This window comes from Coregonus lavaretus, assembly GCF_964263955.1.
Source record: "Coregonus lavaretus genome assembly, chromosome: 27".
Taxonomy (NCBI): Eukaryota; Metazoa; Chordata; class Actinopteri; order Salmoniformes; family Salmonidae; genus Coregonus; species Coregonus lavaretus.
The window spans coordinates 24,949,819-24,974,910 of NC_140014.1; the positions used below are offsets into that span (position 1 = coordinate 24,949,819).

General features: G+C 42.2%; 1 protein-coding gene across 1 annotated transcript in view; it reads left to right on the forward strand.

Moving 5' to 3' along the window:
* Positions 1 to 3,757: 3,757 nt before the first annotated feature.
* The window catches only part of LOC311102645 (voltage-gated delayed rectifier potassium channel KCNH5-like), a gene marked incomplete at both ends in the record, with an annotated part of 153,578 nt that continues 132,243 nt past the window's right edge, over positions 3,758 to 25,092 (forward strand). Inside the window, 4 exons of the mRNA XM_084144008.1 lie at positions 3,758 to 3,830; positions 7,271 to 7,394; positions 8,377 to 8,483; positions 9,197 to 9,346. Coding sequence (XP_084000134.1) covers positions 3,758 to 3,830; positions 7,271 to 7,394; positions 8,377 to 8,483; positions 9,197 to 9,346 — 454 coding nt within the window. The remainder of the gene's footprint in view (positions 3,831 to 7,270; positions 7,395 to 8,376; positions 8,484 to 9,196; positions 9,347 to 25,092) is intronic.

The window sequence follows — 25,092 nt, forward strand, 5'->3', positions numbered from 1 at the left end:
AGCAAAATAAATAACAATATGGGGATGAGGTAGTTGGGTGGGCTAATTTCAGATGGGCTGTGTACAGGTGCAGTGATCGGTAAGGTGCTCTGACAACTGATGCTTAAAGTTAGTGAGGGAGATAAGAGTCTCCAGCTTCAGAGATTGTTGCAGTTCGTTCCAGTCATTTGCAGCAGAGAACTGGAAGGAATGGCGGCCAAAGGAGGTGTTGGCTTTGGGGATGACCAGTAAGATATACCTGCTGGAGCGCATACTACGGGTGGGTTTTGCTATGGTGACCAATGAGCTAAGATAAGGCGGTGATTTGCCTAGCAGTGATTTATAAATGGCCTGGAGCCATCTGTATAACACAGGTTGGTATGGTTAATGACTTGACCAATGATTCAGGTCACTTGTTACCAATAAATAGCATTTAACGGATAAAATGTGTTATTTACTGTACCTGCTGCAGCAATTATGATGTACAGTGGGGGAAAAAAGTATTTAGTCAGCCACCAATTGTGCAAGTTCTCCCACTTAAAAAGATGAGAGAGGCCTGTAATTTTCATCATAGGTACACGTCAACTATGACAGACAAAATAAGAAAAGAAAATCAAGAAAATCACATTGTAGGATTTTTAATGAATTTATTTGCAAATTATGGTGGATAATACGTTTTTGGTCAACAACAAAAGTTTCTCAATACTTTGTTATATACCCTTTGTTGGCAATGACACAGGTCAAACGTTTTCTGTAAGTCTTCACAAGGTTTTCACACACTGTTGCTGGTATTTTGGCCCATTCCTCCATGCAGACCTCCTCTAGAGCAGTGATGTTTTGGGTCTGTCGCTGGGCAACACGGACTTTCAACTCCCTCCAAAGATTTTCTATGGGGTTGAGATCTGGAGACTGGCTAGGCCACTCCAGGACCTTGAAATGCTTCTTACGAAGCCACTCCTTCGTTGCCCAGGCGGTGTGTTTGGGATCATTGTCATGCTGAAAGACCCAGCCACGTTTCATCTTCAATGCCCTTGCTGATGGAAGGAGGTTTTCACTCAAAATCTCACGATACATGGCCCCATTCATTCTTTCCTTTACACGGATCAGTCGTCCTGGTCCCTTTGCAGAAAAACAGCCCCAAAGCATGATGTTTCCACCCCCATGCTTCACAGTAGGTATGGTGTTCTTTGGATGCAACTCAGCATTCTTTGTCCTCCAAACACGACGAGTTGAGTTTTTACCAAAAAGTTCTATTTTGGTTTCATCTGACCATATGACATTCTCCCAATCCTCTTCTGGATCATCCAAATGCACTCTAGCAAACTTCAGACGGGCCTGGACATGTACTGGCTTAAGCAGGGGGACACGGCTTCCACTGCAGGATTTGAGTCCCTGGCAGCGTAGTGTGTTACTGATGGTAGGCTTTGTTACTTTGGTCCCAGCTCTCTGCAGGTCATTCACTAGGTCCCCCCGTGTGGTTCTGGGATTTTTGCTCACCGTTCTTGTGATCATTTTGACCCCACGGGGTGAGATCTTGCGTGGAGCCCCAGATCGAGGGAGATTATCAGTGGTCTTGTATGTCTTCCATTTCCTAATAATTGCTCCCACATGTTGATTTCTTCAAACCAAGCTGCTTACCTATTGCAGATTCAGTCTTCCCAGCCTGGTGCAGGTCTACAATTTTGTTTCTGGTGTCCTTTGACAGCTCTTTGGTCTTGACCATAGTGGAGTTTGGAGTGTGACGGTTTGAGGTTGTGGACAGGTGTCTTTTATACTGATAACAAGTTCAAACAGGTGCCATTAATACAGGTAACGAGTGGAGGACAGAGGAGCCTCTTAAAGAAGAAGTTACAGGTCTGTGAGAGCCAGAAATCTTGCTTGTTTGTAGGTGACCAAATACTTATTTTCCACCATAATTTGCAAATAAATTCATAAAAAATCCTACAATGTGATTTTCTGGATTTTTTTCCTCAATTTGTCTGTCATAGTTGATGTGTACCTTTGATGAAAATTACAGGCCTCTCTCATCTTTTTAAGTGGGCTAACTTGCACAATTGGTGGCTGACTAAATACTTTTTTCCCCACTGTATTTTATGCATCTCAAGAGTTGCTGTACATAATACCTCTATATTTTTTAAATGTTCAAGATTGTCCTCTAAAATATATACAGTATGTTAATACAGCAGGGGTAGGCAACCCTGTTCCTGGAATGTCGCAGCTACTGCAGGATTTTGTTCCAACTAGGCACCACACATCACTAACTGAGCTAATTGATCAGTTCACTGATTTCCAAAATTCAACACACCTAGTCTTCCAGGTCAGTTAAATCAAAAACATGAAGTGCCTGCGGTACTCCAGGACCAGGGTTGCCTACCCCTGTCCTACAGTGATGCTTTGTCCCCTCTCCATCTCAATCACATGTCAATGGTTCAGAGCGACACAGAATGAACTGAGAACTGAGAGCTGTCTATGCAGCATGTCCATGTTCAGCTGCATGGTGGTGGCTCACAGTCACATTTCATTTCTGATTAAGAGGTGTTGAGGAGAGGATCCATTCCTCAGGATCCTGGATCTATTACAGCTCAGGAAGGCAGCTGTCCAACCTCACTGTCACATATGTTTGATACTTTATGATGCAAGTGGGCCAATTAGAGAAGTCCTGTGGGAACAGTTGGCGGTGCTCACACTCCCTCACACACTCACCCGCTCACCCGCTTTCTCACATATTTATTTTGATATCTCTTCTGAAGTGCTTCTGACAGTCTGTTTGACATATTTAATATATGCAGGGCATCTGCTGTTGAACAGATGGGGCATTTCTATGAAGATGTATATAGCCTATAAAATAATGACAATTTTGCCATCAACCTTTGTTTAATTTGTCTTGTATACATATACAGCCATATTGAAAGACAAACCAGCGCCATGACATGAAAAACAGAAAAAAAACAGAAACAGAACACTGTCACACTGACAGTCACAAATGTGACAGCCCATACAGTGCAAGCCCCTTGCAGTTGTTATATGTCTCTGGTGGGAGACTCAGTTCCCCAGGGTCCTATTAACCCATTCAGGCAGGGTAATTAGCATCCATTGGGGACGCAGTAGATACAAGACTTATGATGTTTCTGCTTTCACTGGAGATGGCCCACTGGGCACAGACATCAATTAAATGTCTAGACCATTCCAAGTCTAGCCCATTCCACGTTGGTTCAACATAATTCCATTGAAATGACATGGAAACAATGTTGATTCAACCAGTGTGTGCCCATTGGGGACTTCACCGTTTAAACGCGATCTACTTAGTTAACACAATCCTAATTTGGGGGGATCCTCTTCATAAAATTAATTACATTGTTTATAATGTATTGTCTAGTTTACCTAGACTACTTAACGTTCTCTACATGGAGGCAGATTGTTTTGTGGATATGTTGCAGTAATTTTTTGAAAAGTGTCAGTGCGTCACTGAAAACATTTAGCCAAAAAGCGTGTGCTTAAACCTTTCCCCTGCATACTGGGAAACCTAGAGGTCCACCGCAGAGACGCTTGTCTTGATGTGTGTTGTGTGTGGTGATACGCATGCGTTGTCAGACCCGGAGTCTGCAGAATGCAGCGCTTCGGAGACACGAGCATGTGTCACAGTGCGCTACGAGCAGCTGAAGCGCAGTGTTACAATGAGCTTCTCCATCCCACCGGCTGATACCCACCCACACTGCCGTCCTCCGATAAGCAGAATCAAAGCCGTCCACCATCCTGACCACCACCGCCTGGCCCCAGAATGCCTGGGGGAAAGAGAGGGCTTGTAGCACCGCAGAATACTTTTTTGGAAAACATTGTCCGGCGCTCAAGTGGTAAGCAATGTACCTGTTCGTGGACTATCATAACAGAAAGCTTTCAATAGTACTTTTGTCCAAAAGATAATTATAGTCTATTCATTTTCTTTTATACGACTTGTGTTTAGCTTGTTAAAATGATCTAGTTGTTTGTTTACAAAGTTTATTCCACGGTCATGCCAAAGCGAATTGTCGGTCATCATGGTAGTGCATTTAGGCTTCTGTATGGGATAGGCTGCCAGTAAGGTTGCACGAAAATTAAATTTATTTGGGTGAATATAAAATATATTTATGTAGGGGAGACTGGGGTAAATTAAGCCAAAGGGGTACGTTTAGCCACCCTTGTTTCTAGGAAACCATACACAGAATGTATAATTTTACCAAAATTTTTTAGGAAAAGGTCATAATTTTGTGGAGTCTGTGAAGGAAGAAACCACATGGATAAAAAAACAACAAGTTAAGTCCAAAAAACTGATTTTCACCAAGTCAAATGAATGTATTGTGTTAGAGGTTTCATGATGCTCATATCTAAACACCAAAGTAGATAATTTAAAGATTGATCTATACATAATGCCTGAAGCTCCTGGAAAAACATGGAAAGTAACACATTAAATGCCCCCTTCTATGTACAACAGGGATGGGCAATTTTGATGGGGGTGTGGAGAACAAATAATCTGAACTCATCATGAGGGGCTGCAATGGTCTGCATACCCACATCCATACTGAGCCGGCACTAGCCTTTTGGGGGCCCTAAGTGACATTTTGTTGTAGACTAATCTACTAATCTAAAATGTTTTTGCTGAGATGGGCTAATTGAGTGACTGTCAGTGACTGACATAACAAGAGGAAAACTGCTGATGCAGAACCAAATTTCGAAATTGCACCTTGTGTATTCTATTATTCTAACTCCAAGTTCTTTTTTGGGTGAAATTGATCCGCGGGCCTACAAAAGGGGCCCCACGGGCCGCATCCACCAGTTGCCCATCCCGGTTCGATACATCAGTCGGGGTCTCTATAAGCTCAATATGAGGTCCTAAACCTAGCCTGTGTTAAAAGATGCTTAAAATGATTAAAAGACAAAAAAGCGATTATGATTGTGTTGAATTGTGTTTGGGAAATAAAGATAGACATGGTTTTAAAGGGTAGTGGTTATATTTAAATAAGTACAGAAATGTGTAGGCGGCTTAACTTACCCTGTCCCGTGGCTCAACTTACCCTGGGGTACGTTGTGCCAGGAGACCACATTTTTTGAACAAGTTTTTTTTTTTTTAACTATAATATTTACATTAATTCTGATTATTTCCAGGGATACACAACATCCTGAAATATATGTAGATATCTTTGTTAGAAATAATATTATATTTCCCTTGATGGAGTGATGCTGAATGTAAAAAATGTCTCAACTTACCCCACTCTACAGATACAGTATATTTATGTGTATTGTTTTAGTTATTATTTAACTATTTACAGTTCATTTTATGTAAAAAAATAGAAAGCAATAGCTTAGTTTACAATCCATTCCGGAGACCCTGTTTACAATCCGGGGACATAATTTCTTCTGCCAGACTTTCTGGGGACCCCATATCTTTTCCCAATAATTTCTTGTGACCTCACCCCACTCCATAATGACACAACCTTAAAATGTATATTTTTACATCAACAAATAACCTTCTCAATTCATTGCATTTTCATATCTTATCAAAATGAAAAGAAACCAATAAATACATTTACTCAATTATTATTATTATTATTATTATTTTTTTTTGGTGACCCCACTGCAGTTCCCCTATGACCCCACTAGGGGTCGCGACCCTAACTTTGAATACCACTTCTTAGACTATTCTCTTATTTACTACATGACCAAAAGTATGTCGACACTTGCTCGTTGAACATCTCATTCCAAAATCATGTGCATTAGTATGGAGTTGGTCCCCCCTTTGCTGCTATAACAGCCTCCACTCTTCTGTTGGAACATTGCTGTGGGGACTTGCTTCCATTCAGCCACAAGAGCATTAGTGAAGTCGGGCACTGATGTTGGGTGATTAGGCCTGGCTCGCAATTCATCCTAAAGGTGTTCGATGGGGTTGAGGTCAGGGCTCTGTGCAGGCCAGTCAAGTTCTTCCACACCAATCTCGACAAACCATTTATGTATGGACCTCGCTTTGTGCACGGGGGCATTGTCATGCTGAAACAGGAAAGGGCTTTCCCCAAACTGTTGCCACAAAGTTGGAAGCATAGAATTGTCTAGAATGTCATTGTATACTGTAGCGTTAGGATTTCCCTTCACTGGAACTAAGGGGCCCAGCCCAAACCATGAAAATCAGCCCCAGACCATTATTCCTCCTCCACCAAACTTTACAGTTGGCACAATGCATTGGGGCAGGTAGCATTCTCCGGGCATCCGCCAAACCCAGATTAGTCTGCCGGACTGCCAGATGGTGAAGAGTGATTCATCACTCCAGAGAACGTGTTTCCACTGCTCCAGAGTCCAATGGCCACAAGCTTTACACCACTCCAGCCGACGCTTGGCATTGCGCATTGTGATCTTAGGCTTGTGTGTGGCTGCTCGGCAGCACAATTGGAAACCCATTTTATGAAGGTCTTGACGAACGGTTCTTGTGCTGACGTTGCTTCCAGAGGCAGTTTGGAACTAGGAATCCTATGAGGTGGCATCCTATGACTGGGCCACGTTGAAAGTCACTGAGCTCTTCAGTAAGGCCATGCTACTGCCAATGTTTGTCGATGGAGATTGCATGGCTGTTTGCTCGATTTTATACACCTGTCAGCAAAGGGTGTGGCTGAAATAGCCGAATCCACTAATTTTAAGGGGTGTCCACATACTTTTGTATATATCGTGTATTTGGCTGATTGTAGTTTGTGTAGGGTATATCACTTCTTGGTAAAGTGTTAGCCTATAGGCTTTATAAAGATGCAGTAAAACAGAAAATGCTTTTTATTACTTAACTGATTGAGCATCAATTATTTTATTTTAAATCATTAGCCTCCCTAATTTTAAATAAGTATCATGCAGTTGTAGGCTGTTGTAAGGATAATAGAGCTTGTTATTTATCTCCTCAAGTTGAATTAATCACTACTTGTTTGTCAGTAAAACTGCAGCAGCTGAGCTATAGAATCCTTAATGCAGAGACTGGCGTGGACTTGGCAGTAGAATTCATGCATAATATATGCTGTAATCTGTCCCTCTCCGATTGATGCATGGTTGTTGTTGTGAACATAGAACAAGCTACTGAGTGTAGTGACGTAATTGTGTGGAACAAAAAAAGAGACATTTGAGGGATACGTCATCACTGTGTTGGGCTACATTGTGTGGGGTCCCTAACCACACAAGTCACCAATGGGTTGTGCCAGCCCATTTGAGTGTTGTAGCTTTTTACATCAGAGCCCTCACCTTCAACACACACACACACCTGCTTCACCGACCTTTCCTCTCCTCACAGAGACCAGCTTCCTCCTGGGGAATGCCCAGATCGTGGAGTGGCCTGTAGTCTACAGTAATGATGGATTCTGCAAGCTCTCAGGGTTCCACAGGGCTGAGGTTATGCAGAAGAGCAGCACTTGCAGGTAAGGATGGTTCTTGTATGGTAGTATTGTAATCATTTTATTATTACCTTTGTATGTGTACAGTATTTTCTGTTATAGATGACCACTAAACCACTAGAATGCTTTGAAAAGGGCCTTCATGAAGTGAAGTCAGTCATTTTATCGCCTGAGCGGTCTGAACATCCCATTACAAGAGTCTCACTGAAAAACACTCAACATCTGGCATTCCACTAGTACTGAATGAGTGCCTGTATTGCCTGCTGATCATAGAAAGAGTTTCAAATGGAATCAATTACTGTTGTAAAGGAGAACCAGTCAGTCCGCCCCAGTGTGAGGCCATCTAGGTCACTCTCATTCAAATGTTTAAAATATGACTCCAAAAGCCAACGGCTCTTCTTCACTTGAGGTTTTCCTGACTTCGCCCAGGGCTAAGTGCTTGTTAATCTAGGGGCTAAAGCCATCCTTCAAATCTGATTATATGGGAGTGGAGGATCATCGACCTTAACCTCAGGCTATCTGATCTCACTCCTGCTCAGAAAAGGGTAGTCTAGTGGTGTGTGGTAAACTCAGGAACCACAGGAGCAGGTTTGTTGACTGATCTCACACTTAAAATGACCAGTATAAGTTAGAACATCCAGAGCCTATGAAGAGGAGCTGAGATTTTATGATGATGATTCATAACACTGTCATTAACATCTTTAATTGATGCCTTATGACATCTGGCATATAGAACGGTGGTTAAAGGGAACTGTAGTTAAGGGTCCCCCCCCCAAAAAAAAGGCACTTCTCTTTTCCCACTTGCACAGACTTTGCTGATAAATACTTTGTTGTAGGAAAATGTACATGTTACGATTGTGATGTGTTGTTGTCTCACCTAGCTATCTTAAGATGAACTAATTGTAAGTCGCTCTGGATAAGAGCGTCTGCTAAATGGCTAAAATGTAAATGTACAAATATGTCAGATGACTAATCCTTTTGATTTTATTTGTTACTTTTCTTCCAGTTTTATGTATGGAGAGCTGACGAACAAGAAGACGATAGACAAAGTCAGAGAGACCTTTGATAATTATGAGTCCAACTGCTTTGAGGTCCTGCTATACAGGAAGAACAGTGAGTGTTCCAATTTAATTGTTCCCATTGTATATGTACTGTATACTATTGTATTGTGTACAGTGTTGTAAAAAGTACCCAATTGTCATAGTTGAATAAAGGCAAAGATAATAGAAAATGACCCAAGTAAAAGTGAAAGTCACCCAGTAAAATACTACTTGAGTAAAAGTCTAAAAGTATTTGGTTTTAAATATACCTATGTATCAAAAGTAAAAGTAAAAGTATGAATCATTTCAAATTCCTTATATTAAGCAAACCAGTAGGCACAATTTTTATTTTATTTTTATGGATAGCTAAGGGCACACTCCAACACTCAGATATAATTTACAAACGAAGCATTTGTGTTTACTGAGTCTGCCATATCAGAGGCAGTAGGGATGAGCAGGGATGTTCTCTTGATAAGTGTGTGAATTGGACCATTTTCTGTCCTGATAAGCATTCAAAATGTAACGAGTACTTTTGGGTGTCAGGGAAAATGTATGGAGTAAAAAGTACATTATTGTCTTTAGGAATGTAGTAAAGTAAAAGTAAAAGTTGTCAAAAATATAAATAATAAAGTAAAGTACAGATACCCAAAAAAACTACTGAAGTAGTACTTAAGTACTTTACACCACTGATTGTATAGAAAGGAAAAGGTTAACAAAATGTAATGTGCACCTTATGAGAAAAGCAATTGTTACTACTACATTGTAAATAATCCATTCTGTTTGCAGGGGCGCCAGTGTGGTTCTACATGCAGGTGGCCCCCATCAGGAATGAGAATGACAAAGTGGTTCTCTTCCTGTGCACCTTCAAAGACATCACTGTCTTCAAGCAGCCCATCAAGGATGAGTCCACTAAGGATAAGGACGAGTCCACTTCAGGTAAGTCTCTCAATGGGTCTCAATCATGCTGAGCTGTGGCTATTGGCTTGTTATGATGAGCCAGTCTATGAATTATTGGAAATTAAAAGGTCTTGTGGCTGATGTGGTCAGAACCTACAGAAGAGGTGGGTGTTTTCCCCCTCTCCTCCTATGTGATGTACGTTGTCAGGTTTTTGCCCATGATTAACATAGGCTTTACATGCTGTTAATGTTGGGAGCAGGTTGACCAGACAGTTGACATGACAGTCAGGGATATTGTCATAAGATGTTATGGTGTACTTAACTTGACTTTAAGTACATTTTGGGCTTTTGGGACAAGTCAAATGACATGTATAGTTTTATACATTCCATTCATATATTTTACAAATCAAATCATACAGTCTCAATTTACAATTTAACATTCAAAGTTCAAAATGTACTGTAAACTCCCAAAATGAAGTTGTTTTTTTACAGTTGAAGTCGGAAGTTTACATCGTAGCCAAAGTTCAGGCCTTTCAAACAAGTGTGGGGGGCATTACATGTGAAGAATGGGGTGTTATGCCTTGAGAGTCAAAACTATGAGAAAGACGACACCATCTGGAGAGGGGTTGTACCAGATGAGCTCGTACATGAGATACTTACAGTTGAAGTCGGAAGTTTACATACACCTTAGCCAAATACATTTAAACTCAGTTTTTCACAATTCCTGACATTTAATCCCAGTAAAAATTCCCTGTTTTAGGTCAGTTAGGATCACCACTTTATTTTAAGAATGTGAAATGTCAGAATAATAGTAGAGAGAATGATTTATTTCAGCTTTTATTTCTTTCATCACATTCCCAGTGGGTCAGAAGTTTACATATACTCAATTAGTATTTGGTAGCATTGCCTTTAAATTGTTTAACTTGGGTCAAACGTTTCGGGTAGCCTTCCACAAGCTTCCCACATTAAGTTGGGTGTATTCAAATCAAATCAAATCAAATGTTATTGGCCACATGCACCGAATACAACAGGTGCAGACATTACAGTGAAATGCTTACTTAAAGCCCTTAACCAACAGTGCATTTATTTTTAATAAAAAAGTAAAATAAAATAACAACAAAAAAGTACTCTGTTAATTATTTATGCTTAGTCACTTTAACTCTACCCACATGTACATATTACTTCAACTACCTCAACTAGCCGGTGCCCCCGCACATTGACTCTGCACCGGTACCCCCCTGTATATATAGCCTTCCTACTGTTATTTTATTTTACTTCTGCTCTTTTTTTTATTTTACTTTTTTATTAAAAGTAAATGCACTGTTGGTTAAGGGCTGTAAGTAAGCATTTCACTGTAATGTCTGCACCTGTTGTATTCGGCGCAAGTGGCCAATACAATTGGGGTGGGGGGCAGTGCAAATAGTCCGGGTAGCCATGATTAGCTGTTCAGGAGTCTTATGGCTTGGGGGTAGAAGCTGTTGAGAAGTCTTTTGGACCTAGACTTGGCACTCCGGTACCGCTTGCCGTGCTGTAGCAGAGAGAACAGTCTATGACTAGGGTGGCTGGAGTCTTTGACAATTATGAGGGACTTCCTCTTACACCGCCTGGTATAGAGGTCCTGGATGGCAGGAAGCTTGGCCCCAGTGATGTACTGGGCCGTACGCACTACCCTCTGTAGTGCCTTGCGGTCGGAGGCTAAGCAGTTGCCATACCAGGCGGTGATGCAACCAGTCAGGATGCTCTCGATGGTGCAGCTGTATAATTTTTTGAGGATCTGAGGACCCATGCCAAATCTTTTCAGTCTCCTGAGGGGGAATAGGCTTTGTCGTGCCCTCTTCACGACTGTCTTGGTGTGTTTGGACCATGATAGTTTGTTGGTGATGTGGACACCAAGGAACTTGAAGCTCTCAACCTGTTCCACTACAGCCCCGTCGATGAGAATGGCGGCGTGCTCAGTCCTCTTTTTTCTTCCTGTAGTCCACAATCATTTCCTTTGTCTTGGTCACGTTGAGGGAGAGGTTGTTATCCTGGCACCACACGGCCAGGTCTCTGACCTCCTCCCTATAGGCTGTCTCATCGTTGTCGGTGATCAGGCCTACCACTGTTGTGTCGTCGGCAAACTTAATGATGGTGTTGGAGTCGTGCCTGGCCATGCAGTCATGGGTGAACAGGGAGTACAGGAGGGGACTGAGCACGCACCCCTGAGGGGCCCCTGTGTTGAGGATCAGTGTGGCAGATGTGCTGGCCCATTCCTCCTGACAGAGCTGGTGTCCATTTTGCCACCACTTTGGAAGTATGCTTGGAGTCATTGTCCATTTGGAAGACCCATTTGCGACCAAGCTTTAACTTCCTGACTGATGTCGAGATGAAACTTCAATATATCCACATCATTTTCCTTCCTCATGATGCCATCTATTTTGTGAAGTGCACCAGTCTCTCCTGCAGCAAAACACCCCCACAGCATGATGCTGCCACCCCCGTGCTTCACAGTTGGGATGGTGTTCTTTGGCTTGCAAGCTACACCACTTTTTCCTCCAAACATAACGATGGTCATTATGGCCAAACAGTTCTATTTTTGTTTCATCAGACCAGAGGACATTTCTCCAAAAAGTACGATATTTGTCCCCATGTGCAGTTGCAAACCGTAGTCTGGCTTTTTTATGGCGGTTTTGGAGCAGTGGCTTCTTCCTTGCTGAGCGGCCATTCAGGTTATGTCGATATAGGACTCGTTTTTACTGTGGATATAGATACTTTTGTACCTGTTTCCTCCAGCATCTTCACAAGGTCCTTTGCTGTTGTTCTGGGATTGATTTGCACTTTTCGCACCAAAGTACATTCATTTCTAGGAGACAGAACGCGTCTCCTTCCTGAGCGGTATGACGGCTGCGTGGTCCCATGGTGTTTATACTTGTGTACTATTGTTTGTACAGATGAACGTGGTACCTTCAGGCATTTGGAAATTGCTCCCAAGGATGAACCAGACTTGTGGAGGTCTACAATTATTTTTCTGAGGTCTTGGCTGATTTATTTTGGATTTTCCCATGATGTCAAGCAAAGAGGCACTAAGTTTGAAGGTAGGCCTTGAAATACATGCACAGGTACTCCTCCAATTGACTCAAATGATGTCAATCAGAAGCTTCTAAAGCCATGATATCATTTTCTGGAATTTTCCAAGCTTTTTAAAGGCAAAATCAACTTAGTAAACGTCTGACCCACTGGAATTGTGATACAGTGAATTATAAGTCAAATAATCTGCCTGTAAACAATTGTTGGAATAATTACTTGTGTCATGCACAAAGTAGATGTCCTAACCGACTTGCCAAAACTATAGTTTGTTAACAAGAAATTTGTGGAGTGGTTGAAAAACGGGTTTTAATGACTCCAACCTAAGTGTATGTAAACATCCGACTTCAACTGTAGACTGACGGGAGCCCTACTTCCTTTTGTGTTCCCACCCTCAAAGGCAGGCTTTTCAAAACAGGGACAGTACTAGTTTCTACAGGTTTACCGGAACTATGTTACCGTGCATTGTCTATCTGAGATGGCTAGCTAAATAATTACAATGGCTGCTTCTGATGATTCCTCTTTCCAAGAAGAGCTGGACGACAAAACCGTTTTTGATGTTCCTATACTAACATAGGGACATACTGCCATATTCATTTGAGCCAAAATACACTGAAGAGGAGTTGAGACAGCGAGAACAAGAATCGTAAGACCAGCAAGCAGCAATTGGGAGCTGGTGCCTATGGAGGTGCTGTCCAGCCTGCCGACAGAAGAGGAATGTCTGTGATGCAACTAATTAGATTGCGGACAGTTCTAACTGGGAAGGGTCACTGCAGACCCCATGGAACGTGTGTGTGACAGACCATCAAATTAGACGCACAGATGGATAGAGGTGTGCTGGAGACATTCTTCAGAACCTCCTAGATCAATTGGCAGTGGCAGCCTAGACCAGCTGGACCAGGAGGGCAAATTACAAACTAGTAAGTTTTGTTGGTAGCTAGCTAGCAATATAGCTAAGCTCTCTTTTTACACGAGGCAGTGTTGTTCAGTACAGTATAATCAATGATTTTTTTTATAACTAACCCTAATTGTTCTATCTGTGGTATAATTTCGTGATCAATTCAGCCATAACGGGGCTTGCTAGTACCACTACAAGCCAAGCTAGCCAAGTTGAGCTAGGTAGCTTTGTTTGCTATACCCAAAATGTACTGTAGCCTAATGTTATAGCTAGCTAGCTAACATTAGCTAGCCTTGCTAGCGTTATTGCATCTCATTAGGGCTAGGAGCAATACTGGAGAAATGTTTTGATGATGATGACAAAGAGTAAAGGAATGACTTTGGCTTTAAAGACCCAATAATGAGCCGAATGAGCTACTGTTGCCTACCATTGAATGTCTGACTGACGTGTCGTGATACCACCGCCTGACTAACGCCTGCGTGACGCCTGCATCTTAAAAAATAGCACTGAGCTATGTTGTTCATTATATAATAGTCAGGCTCTCAACTGTGGGAGGGTTTACACAGCAAAAAACGTTGGGTTATTTTTACAACCCAATATATGGGTTACAGGTGTTGGGTTGTTTTGTTGGGTTATTTTCTGCTTGTTTGGTAGTTTTAGAAATAACTGTCACGAAAATGTCTCTCTCTAATTAAACTTAATGCTTTGAATAATTCCCAGAGGATGTAAGGCTCTGGTTTTAATCATGAATTAAACAAAGGTCCACAACCAGCAAGAATGATCTGTATTATTTAATCATGGAGAGCTCTCCGCTAAAACACATATACAGTCTTTATATACAAAGGAACTTTGCTCCGCCCACCTCTAGGCAGTCTGTAAATTTCCACAGTATAGAATGTTTAAATAGGACAGCTTCTAAGTCTCCTTTCTTCTGGAATGTCTGTCTCAGCAGTTTCTAACCCCCTCGCCTCGGTAAGTGGGTTTACACTACATTATCACTCTAACACAGTTCACACATTTATCATCAGTATTGGGGTGAACAATTTTAGTCATAATCATAATTCCTCTATCAATAACCCAACTAGTTAAGTTTAAGTTGGGTAGGCTCGCGAAAAATATCTATTTATATATTTTTTGCTTCTGACATTTTCAACGGACGTTTTACTCTGTTCAGCACTGAGACCACTGGGGGACAGTGACACACAAGTAAGTTATTGTAACGATTAGCTTAATGTTTAGCTAGTTTCCTTGTTCAGATACCATATCTGTTATTTCAAATAATTGTGATGGAAGTGCTGTTTTAAATGTCTCCACCGAGCTAGGTAAATCTGCTTTTAGTTTTAATGCAGCATACTGCTGGAACAAAATTCTAAATACATTTAATCTTGATGTTCTGGTGCACGATCTGTTTCTGTAGAAAAAGCTAACTTTAAATCAGCTTCTTAACCAGTTCATCTACAGTATATGTTTTTTAAACATCAAATCCATATCAATCCAAATGCCTAAGTATTTATATGCGGGAACACGCTCGATTGGAAAACCATCTAATCAGTGAACATGTATTTCATCTGAAACATTCTTACGAGAGTTTAAAAACAACATGTATTTCGTTTTCGCCCATAGTAAGCACACGTTTTAGATCAGCAAGGGATCCTGCATAGCTATAAAATCTGACTGTAGTTTTGACACAGCCAGGTCAACAGTTGGGGCAATAGCATACATAATAGTATCATAATATTTTTTACAGATTGACCAATTATATACAGTGCACTTTTTCCACATTTTGTTACGTTACAGCCTTATTCTAAAATTGATTAAATAAATACAAATCCTCAGCAATCTACACACAATACCCCATAATGAAATTTTTGCAAATGTATTAAAAATATAAAACTGAAATACCTTATTTACATAACATTTTTACATTTTAGTCATTTAGCAGACGCTCTTATCCAGAGCGACTTACAGTTAGTGAGTGCATACATTTTTTCATACATACATAAGTATTCATACATAAGTATACATACGTAAGTATTCAGACCCTTTGCTATGAGACTTGAAATTGAGCTCAGGTGCATCCTGTTTCCATTGATCATCCTTGAGATGTTTCTACAACTTGGAGTCCACTTGTGGTAAATTCAATTGATTGGACATGATTTGGAAAGGTACACACCTGTCTAAACCAAGCCATGAGGTCGAAGGAATTCTCCGTAGAGCTCCGAGACAGGATTGTGTCGAGGCACAGATCTGGGGAGGGTACCAAAAAAAATGTCTGCAGCATTGAAGTTCCCCAAGAACACAGTGGCCTCAATCATTCTTAAATGGAAGAAGTTTGGAACCACCAAGACTCTTCCTAGAGCTGGCCGCCCGGCCAAACTGAGCAATCAGGGGAGAAGGGCCTTGGTCAGAGAGGTGACCAAGAACCCAATGGTTACTCTGACAGAGCTCTAGAGTTCCTCTGTGGAGATTGGAGAACCTTCCAGAAGGACAACCATTTTTATTATTTTAATTTTTTATATTTATTTCACCTTTATTTAACCAGGTAAGCCAGTTGAGAACAAGTTCTCATTTACAACTGCGGCCTGGCCAAGATAAAGCAAAGCAGTGCGATAAAAACAACAACACAGAGTGTGCAAATGTAGCAAGTTATGGAGGTAAGGCAATAAATAGGCCATAGTGCAAAATAATTACAATTAGTATTAACACTGGAATGATATATGTGCAAGAGATGATGTGCAAATTGAGATAATGGGGTGCAAATTAGCAAAATAAATAACAATATGGGGATGAGATAGTTGAATGGGCTAATTTCAGAAGGGCTGTGTACAGGTGCAGTGATCGGTAAGGTGCTCTGACAACTGATGCTTAAAGTTAGTGAGGGAGATAAGAGTCTCCAGCTTCAAAGATTTTTGCAGTTCGTTCCAGTCATTGGCAGCAGAGAACTGGAAGGAATGGCGGCCAAAGGAGGTGTTGGCTTTGGGGATGACCAGTGAGATATACCTGCTGGAGCGCATACTATGGGTGGGTGTTGCTATGGTGACCAATGAGCTAAGATAAGGTGGAGATTTGCCTAGCAGTGATTTATAGATGGTTTGGCGACGAATATGTAGTGAGGACCAGCCAACAAGAGAGTACAGGTCACAGTGGTGGGTAGTATATGGGGCTTTGGTGACAAAACGGATGGCACTGTGATAGACTACATTCAATTTGCTGAGTAGAGTGTTGGAGGCTATTTTGTAAATGACATCGCCGAAGTCAAGGATCGGTAGGATAGTCAGTTTTACGAGGGCATGTTTGGCAGCATGAGTGAAGGAGGCTTTGTTGCGAAATAGGAAGCCGATTCTAGATTTAACTTTGGATTGGAGATGCTTAATGTGAGTCTGGAAGGAGAGTTTACAGTCTAACCAGACACCTAGGTATTTGTAGTTGTCCACATATTCTAAGTCAGACCCGCCGAGAGTAGTGATTCTAGTCGGTCGTGCGGGTGCAAGCAGCGTTCGATTGAAGAGCATGCATTTAGTTTTACTAGCGTTTAAGAGCAGTAGTAGGCTACGGAAGGAGTGCTGTATGGCATTGAAGCTTGTTTGGAGGTTTGTTAACACAGTGTCCAATGAAGGGCCAGATGTATACAAAATGGTGTCGTCTGCGTAGAGGTGGATCTGAGAATCACCAGCAGCAAGAGTGACATCATTGATGTACACAGAGAATAGAGTCGGCTCAAGAATTGAACCCTGTGCCAGACAACAGGCCCTCCGATTTGACACATTGAACTCTATCTGAGAAGTAGTTGGTGAACCAGGCGAGGCGGTCATTTGAGAAACCAAGGCTATTTAGTCTGCCAATAAGAATGCGGTGATTGACTGAGTCGAAAGCCTTGGCCAGGTCGATGAAGACGGCGGCACAGTACTGTCTTTTATCGATCACGGTTATAATATCGTTTAGGACCTTGAGCATGGCTGAGGTGCACCCATCACCAGCTCGGAAATCAGATTGCATCTCTGCAGCACTCCACCAATCAGGCCTTTACGGTAGAGTGGCCAGACGGAAGCCACTCCTCAGTAAAAGGCACATGACAGCCCGCTTGGAGTTTGCCAAAATGCACCTAAAGACTCTCAGACCATGAGAAACAAGATTCTCTGGTCTGATGAAACCAAGATTAAACTCTTTGGCCTGAATGCCAAGCGTCACATCTGGAGGAAACCTGGCACCATCCCTACGGTGAAGCGTGGTGGCAGCATTATGCTGTGGGGGTGTTTTTCAGCGGCAGGGACTCAGAGACTAGTCAGGATCGAGGTATAGATGAACGGAGCAAAGTACAGAGAGATTATTGATGAAAATCTGCTCCAGAGTGCTCAGGACCTCAGACTGGGGCGAAGGTTCACCTTCCAACAGGACAATGACCCTAAGCACACAGCAGGACAACAGAGGAGTGGCTTCGGAACAAGTCTCTGAATGTCCTTGAGTGGCCCAGCCAGAGCCCGGACTTGAACCCGATCGAACATCTCTGGAGAGACCTGAAATAGCTGTGCAGCAACGCTCCCCATCCAACCTGACCGATTTTGAGAGGATCTGCAGAGAAAAGTGTGAGAAACTCCCCAAATACAGGTGTGCCATGTTTGTAGTGTTATACCCAGGAAGACTCAAGGCTGTAATTGCTACCAAAGGTGCTTCATGAAAGGGTCTGAATACTTATGTAAATGTCATATTTCCATTTTTATTTTTTTATATAAATTAGCAAACATTTCTACAAACCTGGTTTTGCTTTGTCATTATGGTTTATTGTGTGTAGATTGATGAGGGGAAAAAAAAAATCATCCATTTTAGAATAAGGCTGTAGCTCCTGAGTGGCGCAGTGGTCTAAGGCACTGCATCGCAGTGCTAACTGTGCCACTAGAGATCCTGGTTCGAATCCAGGCTCTGTCGCAGCCGGCCGCGATCGGGAGACTCATGGGCGGCGCACAATTGGCCAGCGTTGTCCAGGGTAGGGGAGGGAATGGCCGGCAGGGATGTAGCTCAGTTGATAGAGCATGGCGTTTGCAACGCCAGGGTTGTGGGTTCGATTCCCACGGGGGGCCAGTATAAAAAAATAAATAAAAATGTATTCACTAACTGTAAGTCGCTCTGGATAAGAGCGTCTGCTAAATGACTAAAATGTAATGTAAATGTAACCTAACAAAATGGGGGTCTGAATACTTTCCGAAGGCACTGTAAATAGTGAAGAGAACTGACCCAAATATCGACCCCTGTGGTACACCTTTATGTACTTCAAGAAATTCAGACTTAACCCCATGAATCACCAGGGCCTGAGTTCTGTCACTAACATAATCATGAAACCCAGACCCGGCACCATGATAAATTGACTAAGGGGGCAGTTGAAATCGGCAAGGGGTCTACTTTTTGAGGGGTTCTTGCATTGGAATTATATATTTTTCTGCTTATATAATCACGCTATAGGCATACCACATTAAAATAAACTTAAAATGCAGAGACTCTGAGATCACTGAGTGCTTTTGAAATCTCTGCTGCACTGTATCAGCACAACGGGCAGCGCCCTACAGCTAGTCCGTTTTGGTAATGAATATAGGCTACAAGATACAGTAGATAGGGCACCTATTACAAACAGCCTATGTGAATACAGCCATTCACACAGCTGTCTTACCAAAATAATGCAAACTAAATGCTGAAAGTAGTAGCCTAGTTATTCATGCATGCAAACAAAAATACTGAATAGCAGTTTGGCTTAGAATACTGACACAACTGCAAATGTGAACAGAACAAAACAGCGGTACCAAGTAGTAGGCCTAGTAAACAAAATATCAGATTGATAAAGACATGACACAATCTATATTTAGGCTAGTAAACGCTGTAAACAAAAGGTGAATGGAGATCCAAATAACCAAAACATAGCCTACAGCCTACTACAGTGAGATGCAGCCATGCACAGCTGTCTTGCTAAATAAATCGGCCTACAGGCTCGCATCAAACATGGAAAATCATGCCACTCGCTCATTAATTCAGCCACACATTGTGATATGGCAGAATATACTTCTGTGAATTAAATTCGACCCATGTAATCAATTAAGCAATGCCAGCCTACCATAAACATGTCTCCAATTCGTACAGTTCCATTTACAGCAATGAAAACCAATAGGCTACCAAGTCAACCATAATAGAATGTAGCCTATCTATTTCTATGATGAAACATACCGATATGTAGCTATATCCATGGGCGTCACATGGGTTATTGCATTGGAATTATATTGATTTCATCTTATATTACGCTATACCACAATTAACATAAAAGTTCAACAAATGATTTTGACCAAGAAGTGAAAGGTTCAAGGGTTGAAATCTCACTGCAATCTATCAGCACCATGGAGAGCGCCCTACACACTAAACCAAGATTTTGATTAAAAAACAACCAGCTAGATTGTTTAAATCCTACCTCTTCAAAAGAATTGCAGCTTCCGTGATGCTCTGTGGAACTTCCTGAGTAATCAATTATTCCATTCTCCCCAAAATCTTCTTGTAAGACCCCCTCAAATGTCAGTTGGATTAGTTGAGCTTTCCTGTTTCTCTTAGAACCAGCAGTGGTTGCACCTTTTTCACATCTAGAAAATCATGGTTCTCTGTGAGCACATGGTTCTCTGTGAGCACACAGGACCTCCACCAATGACAGCATCCAATGTGCTAAAGAACTGTCTTTTACACTTAGTCTCTTCTCCTCTGTCCTACTGTACTGTCCACCATGTCCTACTGGAGCTGGTGGTGGTGTGTCAGTGCCACTGGCACTGCACTGTGCCCAAATGGCTTCGAACTCGCTGTCACACCTCAGCTTCTCGACACACTCCAAAGCACTGCGGACCACTTTGATTCCAGTGTAAAGATCCATTGCTTTTGCCTGGAGTAATTTGTTTGGAGGGTCGAGAAGACTGAGGATTCTGTGCACCATGGTGGCTGTAAACTTAAAGCCGGGGTCTGTCACCGCCTTCAGCAGCCCTGTAGCCTCGAGTCTTACTTCTGTGTTCTAGGAATGCATGGGTTTTTTCTGCTTTTTATGGAAACCCAAAGGAGTCATACCTAACTGCCCAGTGGCTTTCCATAGCCCCCCTACACACACCGCGGCATACCCTGTCCACAGCTAAATGAGTTTTTAAGTGCAAAGTGTATTTATGAAAAATTCCAATCAGGTTTTCGTGCCCACCACAGTCCAGAGACAGCCTTAGTTAAAGTGGTTAATAATCTTAGAGCCAACACAGATGCCAAACAGCACTTTGTACTTGTACTCTTAGATTTAAGTGCTGGAGTCGAACACTGTTGAACATGATGTCCTTCTGGACAGACTGGAGAGGTGGGTTGGCCTCTCCAGTTCAGTTCTAAATTGGTTTAGGACCTATTTAAACGGTCGGGAGTTTTTTGTCACCCTTGGTGAACATAACTCAGAGAAATACATACAGTATCACGTGGCATTACAAAAGGTTCGATTTTGGGTCCAGCACTGTTCAGTTGATATATGTTACCCCTTGGCAGCGTTATCAGAAAGTACAGCATTGATTTTCACTGCTACGCAGACGATACACACATTTACATTTCTGTGTCACCAGAGGATTTTAGCTCCACTGATAAATTATTAGACTGTATTAATGATTTAAATATTTGGATGGCTCACAACTTCCTCCAGCTAAATCAAGACTGTGATGAGTGTGATAGAAGGAGTCAGGCGCAGGAGGGTAAATCACCGAATACAGAGTTTATTCCGTCGTACACAATTAGCGACAACAGAAAACAGGCACAGGGGAAACCATCTACCCTGGCAATACAAGGTACGGGTAGCTCCAACAATATACAGGCACAGGGGAAAAATCTTCCCCGGCAATACAAGGTACGAGTAGCTCCACCGAGCTACACTACTCTCACAATAAACAATAACCCACAAGGACAAGGGGGCAGAGGGAACACTTATACACAGACTAATGAGGGGATATGAACCAGGTGTGTGTAATTGACAAGACAAGACAAATGGAATGATGATATATGGAGCGGCAGTGGCTAGTAAGCCAGTGACGACGAACGTCGAAGCCTGCCCAAACAAGGAGGGGAGGCAGCCTCGGCGGAAGTTGTGACAAAGACAAGACCGAGGTACTTATTGTTGGAGCCAAAGCACAGGGAGAGAATCTGGCCGCACATTTTAATTCATGAAAAATAAAGATAAAACACCAGGTTAAAAACCTAGGTGTTATTTTAGATTCTGAACAACATTTTGAATCACACATTAGGAATGTGGACAAAATAGCTTTTTACCACCTGAGGAACATTGCCAAGGTGCGGCTGTTTCTCTCTCAGGCTGATACAGAGAGACTCATCCATGCTTTTATTACAAGCAGGCTTGACTACTGTAATGCTCTCCTGTCTGGTCTACCCAAGATAGCCATTGGTCAACTGCAAAACATACAGAATGCTGCAGAAAGACCAGACGGAGAGCACACATTACACCGGTTTTAAGGTCTCTGCACTGGCTGCCTGTGAGTTTTAGAATTCATTTTAAGATGCTTCTAATGGTTTTTAAATCAATCCACGATTGTGCGCCCCAATACATGTCAGACATGCTTTTAAGTTATGCACCCAGTAGGTCCCTTAGGTCCTCTGGCACTGGCCTTTTAACTATCCAAAAGCCTAGGACCAAGAGGCATGGAGAGGCAGCCTTTAGTTATTATGCCCCCAGACTCTGGAATAGCCTGCCAGAGAACCTGTGGGGGGCTGAAACTGTGGACATATTTAAAAGAGATCATAAAACACATATTTTTAGCGTTGCCTTTCCTTAGGGTGCTTTTTAGTTGTTCAGTTTGTGTCATTCTTTAGTTTTTTAACTTATGTTTGTTGTGTACTAAATATTTCAGCTTTAATTTGTATTGTTTTTTATTTGTTTTTTCCTGTAAAGCACATTGCATTGAATTCCATGTCTGAAATGTGCTTTCTAAATAAAGCTTGATTTTATTTTATTTCGATTTGAATTTGATTTGATTTGTGCTGATGCAGAGCAGCAGAGATACAGATTTTATTGCGCCAACCTGTCACTCAATCTTTTAAACTTTTTTAGCTACAGTACCAGTCCAAAGTTTGGACACTCATTCAAGGGTTTTTCTTTATTTTTACTATTTTCTACATAAATAACACATATGGAATCATGTAGTAACCAAAACAGTTAATCAAACCAAAAATATTGTATATTTAAGATTCTTCAAAGTAGCCAGCCTTTGCCTTGATGACAGCTTTGCACCCTCTTGGCATTCTCTCAACCAGCTTCACCTAGAATGCTTTTCCAACAGTCTTGAAGGAGTTCCCACATATGCCGAGCACTTGTTGGCTGCTTTTCCTTCACTCTGTGGTCCAACCCATACCATCTCAATTGGGTTGAGGTCGGGTGATTGTGGAGACCAGGTCATCTGATGCAGCACTCCATCAATCTCCTTCTTGGTCAAATAGCCCTTACATAGCCTGGAGATGTGTTGGGTCATTGTACTGTTGAAAAACAAATGATAGTCCCATAAGCGCAAACCAGATGGGATGGCATATCGCTGCAGAATGCTGTGGTAGCCATTCTGGTTAAGTGTGCCTTCAATTCTAAATAAATCACTGACAGTGTCACCAGCAAAGCACCCCCACACCATCACACCTCCTCCTCCGTGCTTCACGGTGGGAACCACACATGCGGAGATCATCCGTTCACCTACTCTGCGTCTCACAAAGACACAGCGGTTGGAACCAAAAATCTCAAATTTGGACTCATCAGACCAAAGGACAGATTTCCACCGGTCTAATGTCCATTGCTCGTGTTTCTTGGCCCAAGCAGGTCTCTTCTTATTATTGGTGTCCTTTAGTTGTGGTTTCTTTACAGCAATTCGACCATGAAGGGCTGATTCACACAGACTCCTCTGAACAGTTGATGTTGAGATGTGTCTGCTACTTGAACCCTGTGAAACATTTATTTGGGCTGCAATTTCTGAGGCTGGTAACTCTAATGAACTTATCCTCTGCAGCAGAGGTAACTCTGGGTCTTCCTTTCCTGTGGCGGTCGTCATGAGAGCCAGTTTCATCATAGCGCTTGATGGTTTTTGCGAATGCACTTCAAGAAACTTTCAAAGTTCTAGAAAAGTTCAGGATTGACTGACCTTCATGTCTTAAAGTGATGATGGACTGTCGTTTCTCTTTGCTTATTTGAGCTGTTCTTGCCATAATATGGACTTGGTCTTTTACCAAATAGGGCTATCTTCTGAATACCTCCCCTACCTTGTCACAACACATCTGATTGGCTCAAACGCATTAAGATGGAAAGAAATTCCACAAATTAACTTTTAACAAGGCACACCTGTTAATTGAAATGCATTCCAGGTGACTTCCTCATGAAGCTGGTTGAGAGAATTCCAAGAGTGTGCAAACTGTCATCAAGGCAAAGGGTGGATACTTTGAAGAATCTCAAATATATACAGTGGGGAGAACAAGTATTTGAGACAGTCCCGATTTTGCAGGTTTTCCTACTTACAAAGCATGTAGAGGTCTGTAATCACATTGTATGATTTTTAAGTAATTAATTTGCATTTCTTTGCATGACATAAGTATTTGATCACCTACCAACCAGTAAGAATTCCGGCTCTCACAGACCTGTTAGTTTTTCTTTAAGAAGCCCTCCTGTTCTCCACTCATTACCTGTATTAACTGCACCTGTTTGAACTCGTTACCTGTATAAAATACACCTGTCCACACACTCAATCAAACAGACTCCAACCTCTCCACAATGGCCAAGACCAGAGAGCTATGTAAGAACATCAGGGATAAAATTGTAGACTTGCACAAGGCTGGGATGGGCTACAGGACACAATAGGCAAGCAGCTTGGTGAGAAGGCAACAACTGTTGGCGCAATTATTCGAAAATGGAAGAAGTTCAAGATGACGGTCAATCACCCTCGGTCTGGGGCTCCATTCAAGATCTCACCTCGTGGGGCATCAATGATCATAAGGAAGGTGAGGGATCAGCCCAGAACTACACGGGAGGATCTTGTCAATGATCTCAAGGCAGCTGGGACCATAGTCACCAAGAAAACAATTGGTAACACACTACGCCGTGAAGGACTGAAATCCTGCAGCGCCCGCAAGGTCCCCCTGCTCAAGAAAGCACATATACAGGGCCGTCTGAAGTTTGCCAATGAACATCTGTATGATTCAGAGGAGAACTGGGTGAAAGTGTTGTGGTCAGATGAGACCAAAATTGAGCTCTTTGGCATCAACTCTACTCGCCGTGTCAAACATTGAGGTGGAAACATTATGCTTTGGGGGTGTTTTTCTGCTAAGGGGACAGGACAACTTCACCACATCAAAGGGACAATGGACGGGGCCATGTATCATCAAATCTTGGGTGAGAACCTCCTTCCCTCAACCAGGGCATTGAAACTGGGTTGTGGATGGGTATTCCAGCATGACAATGACCCAAAACACACGGCCAAGGCAACAAAGGAGTGGCTCAAGAAGAAGCACATTAAGGTCCTGGAATGGCCGGCAGGGATGTAGCTCAGTTGATAGAGCATGGCGTTTGTAACGCCAGGGTTGTGGGTTCGATTCCCACAGGGGGTAGGATTTTTTTAAAAATAATAATAATAAAAATAATGTATGCATTCACTAACTGTAAGTCGCTCTGGATAAGAGCGTCTGCTAAATGACTAAAATGTAAATGTAAATGTGTTTCTTCCATTTACGAATAATCGCACCAACTGTTCTCACCAAGCTGCTTGGCGATGGTCTTGTAGCCCATTCCAGCCTTGTGTAGGTCTAC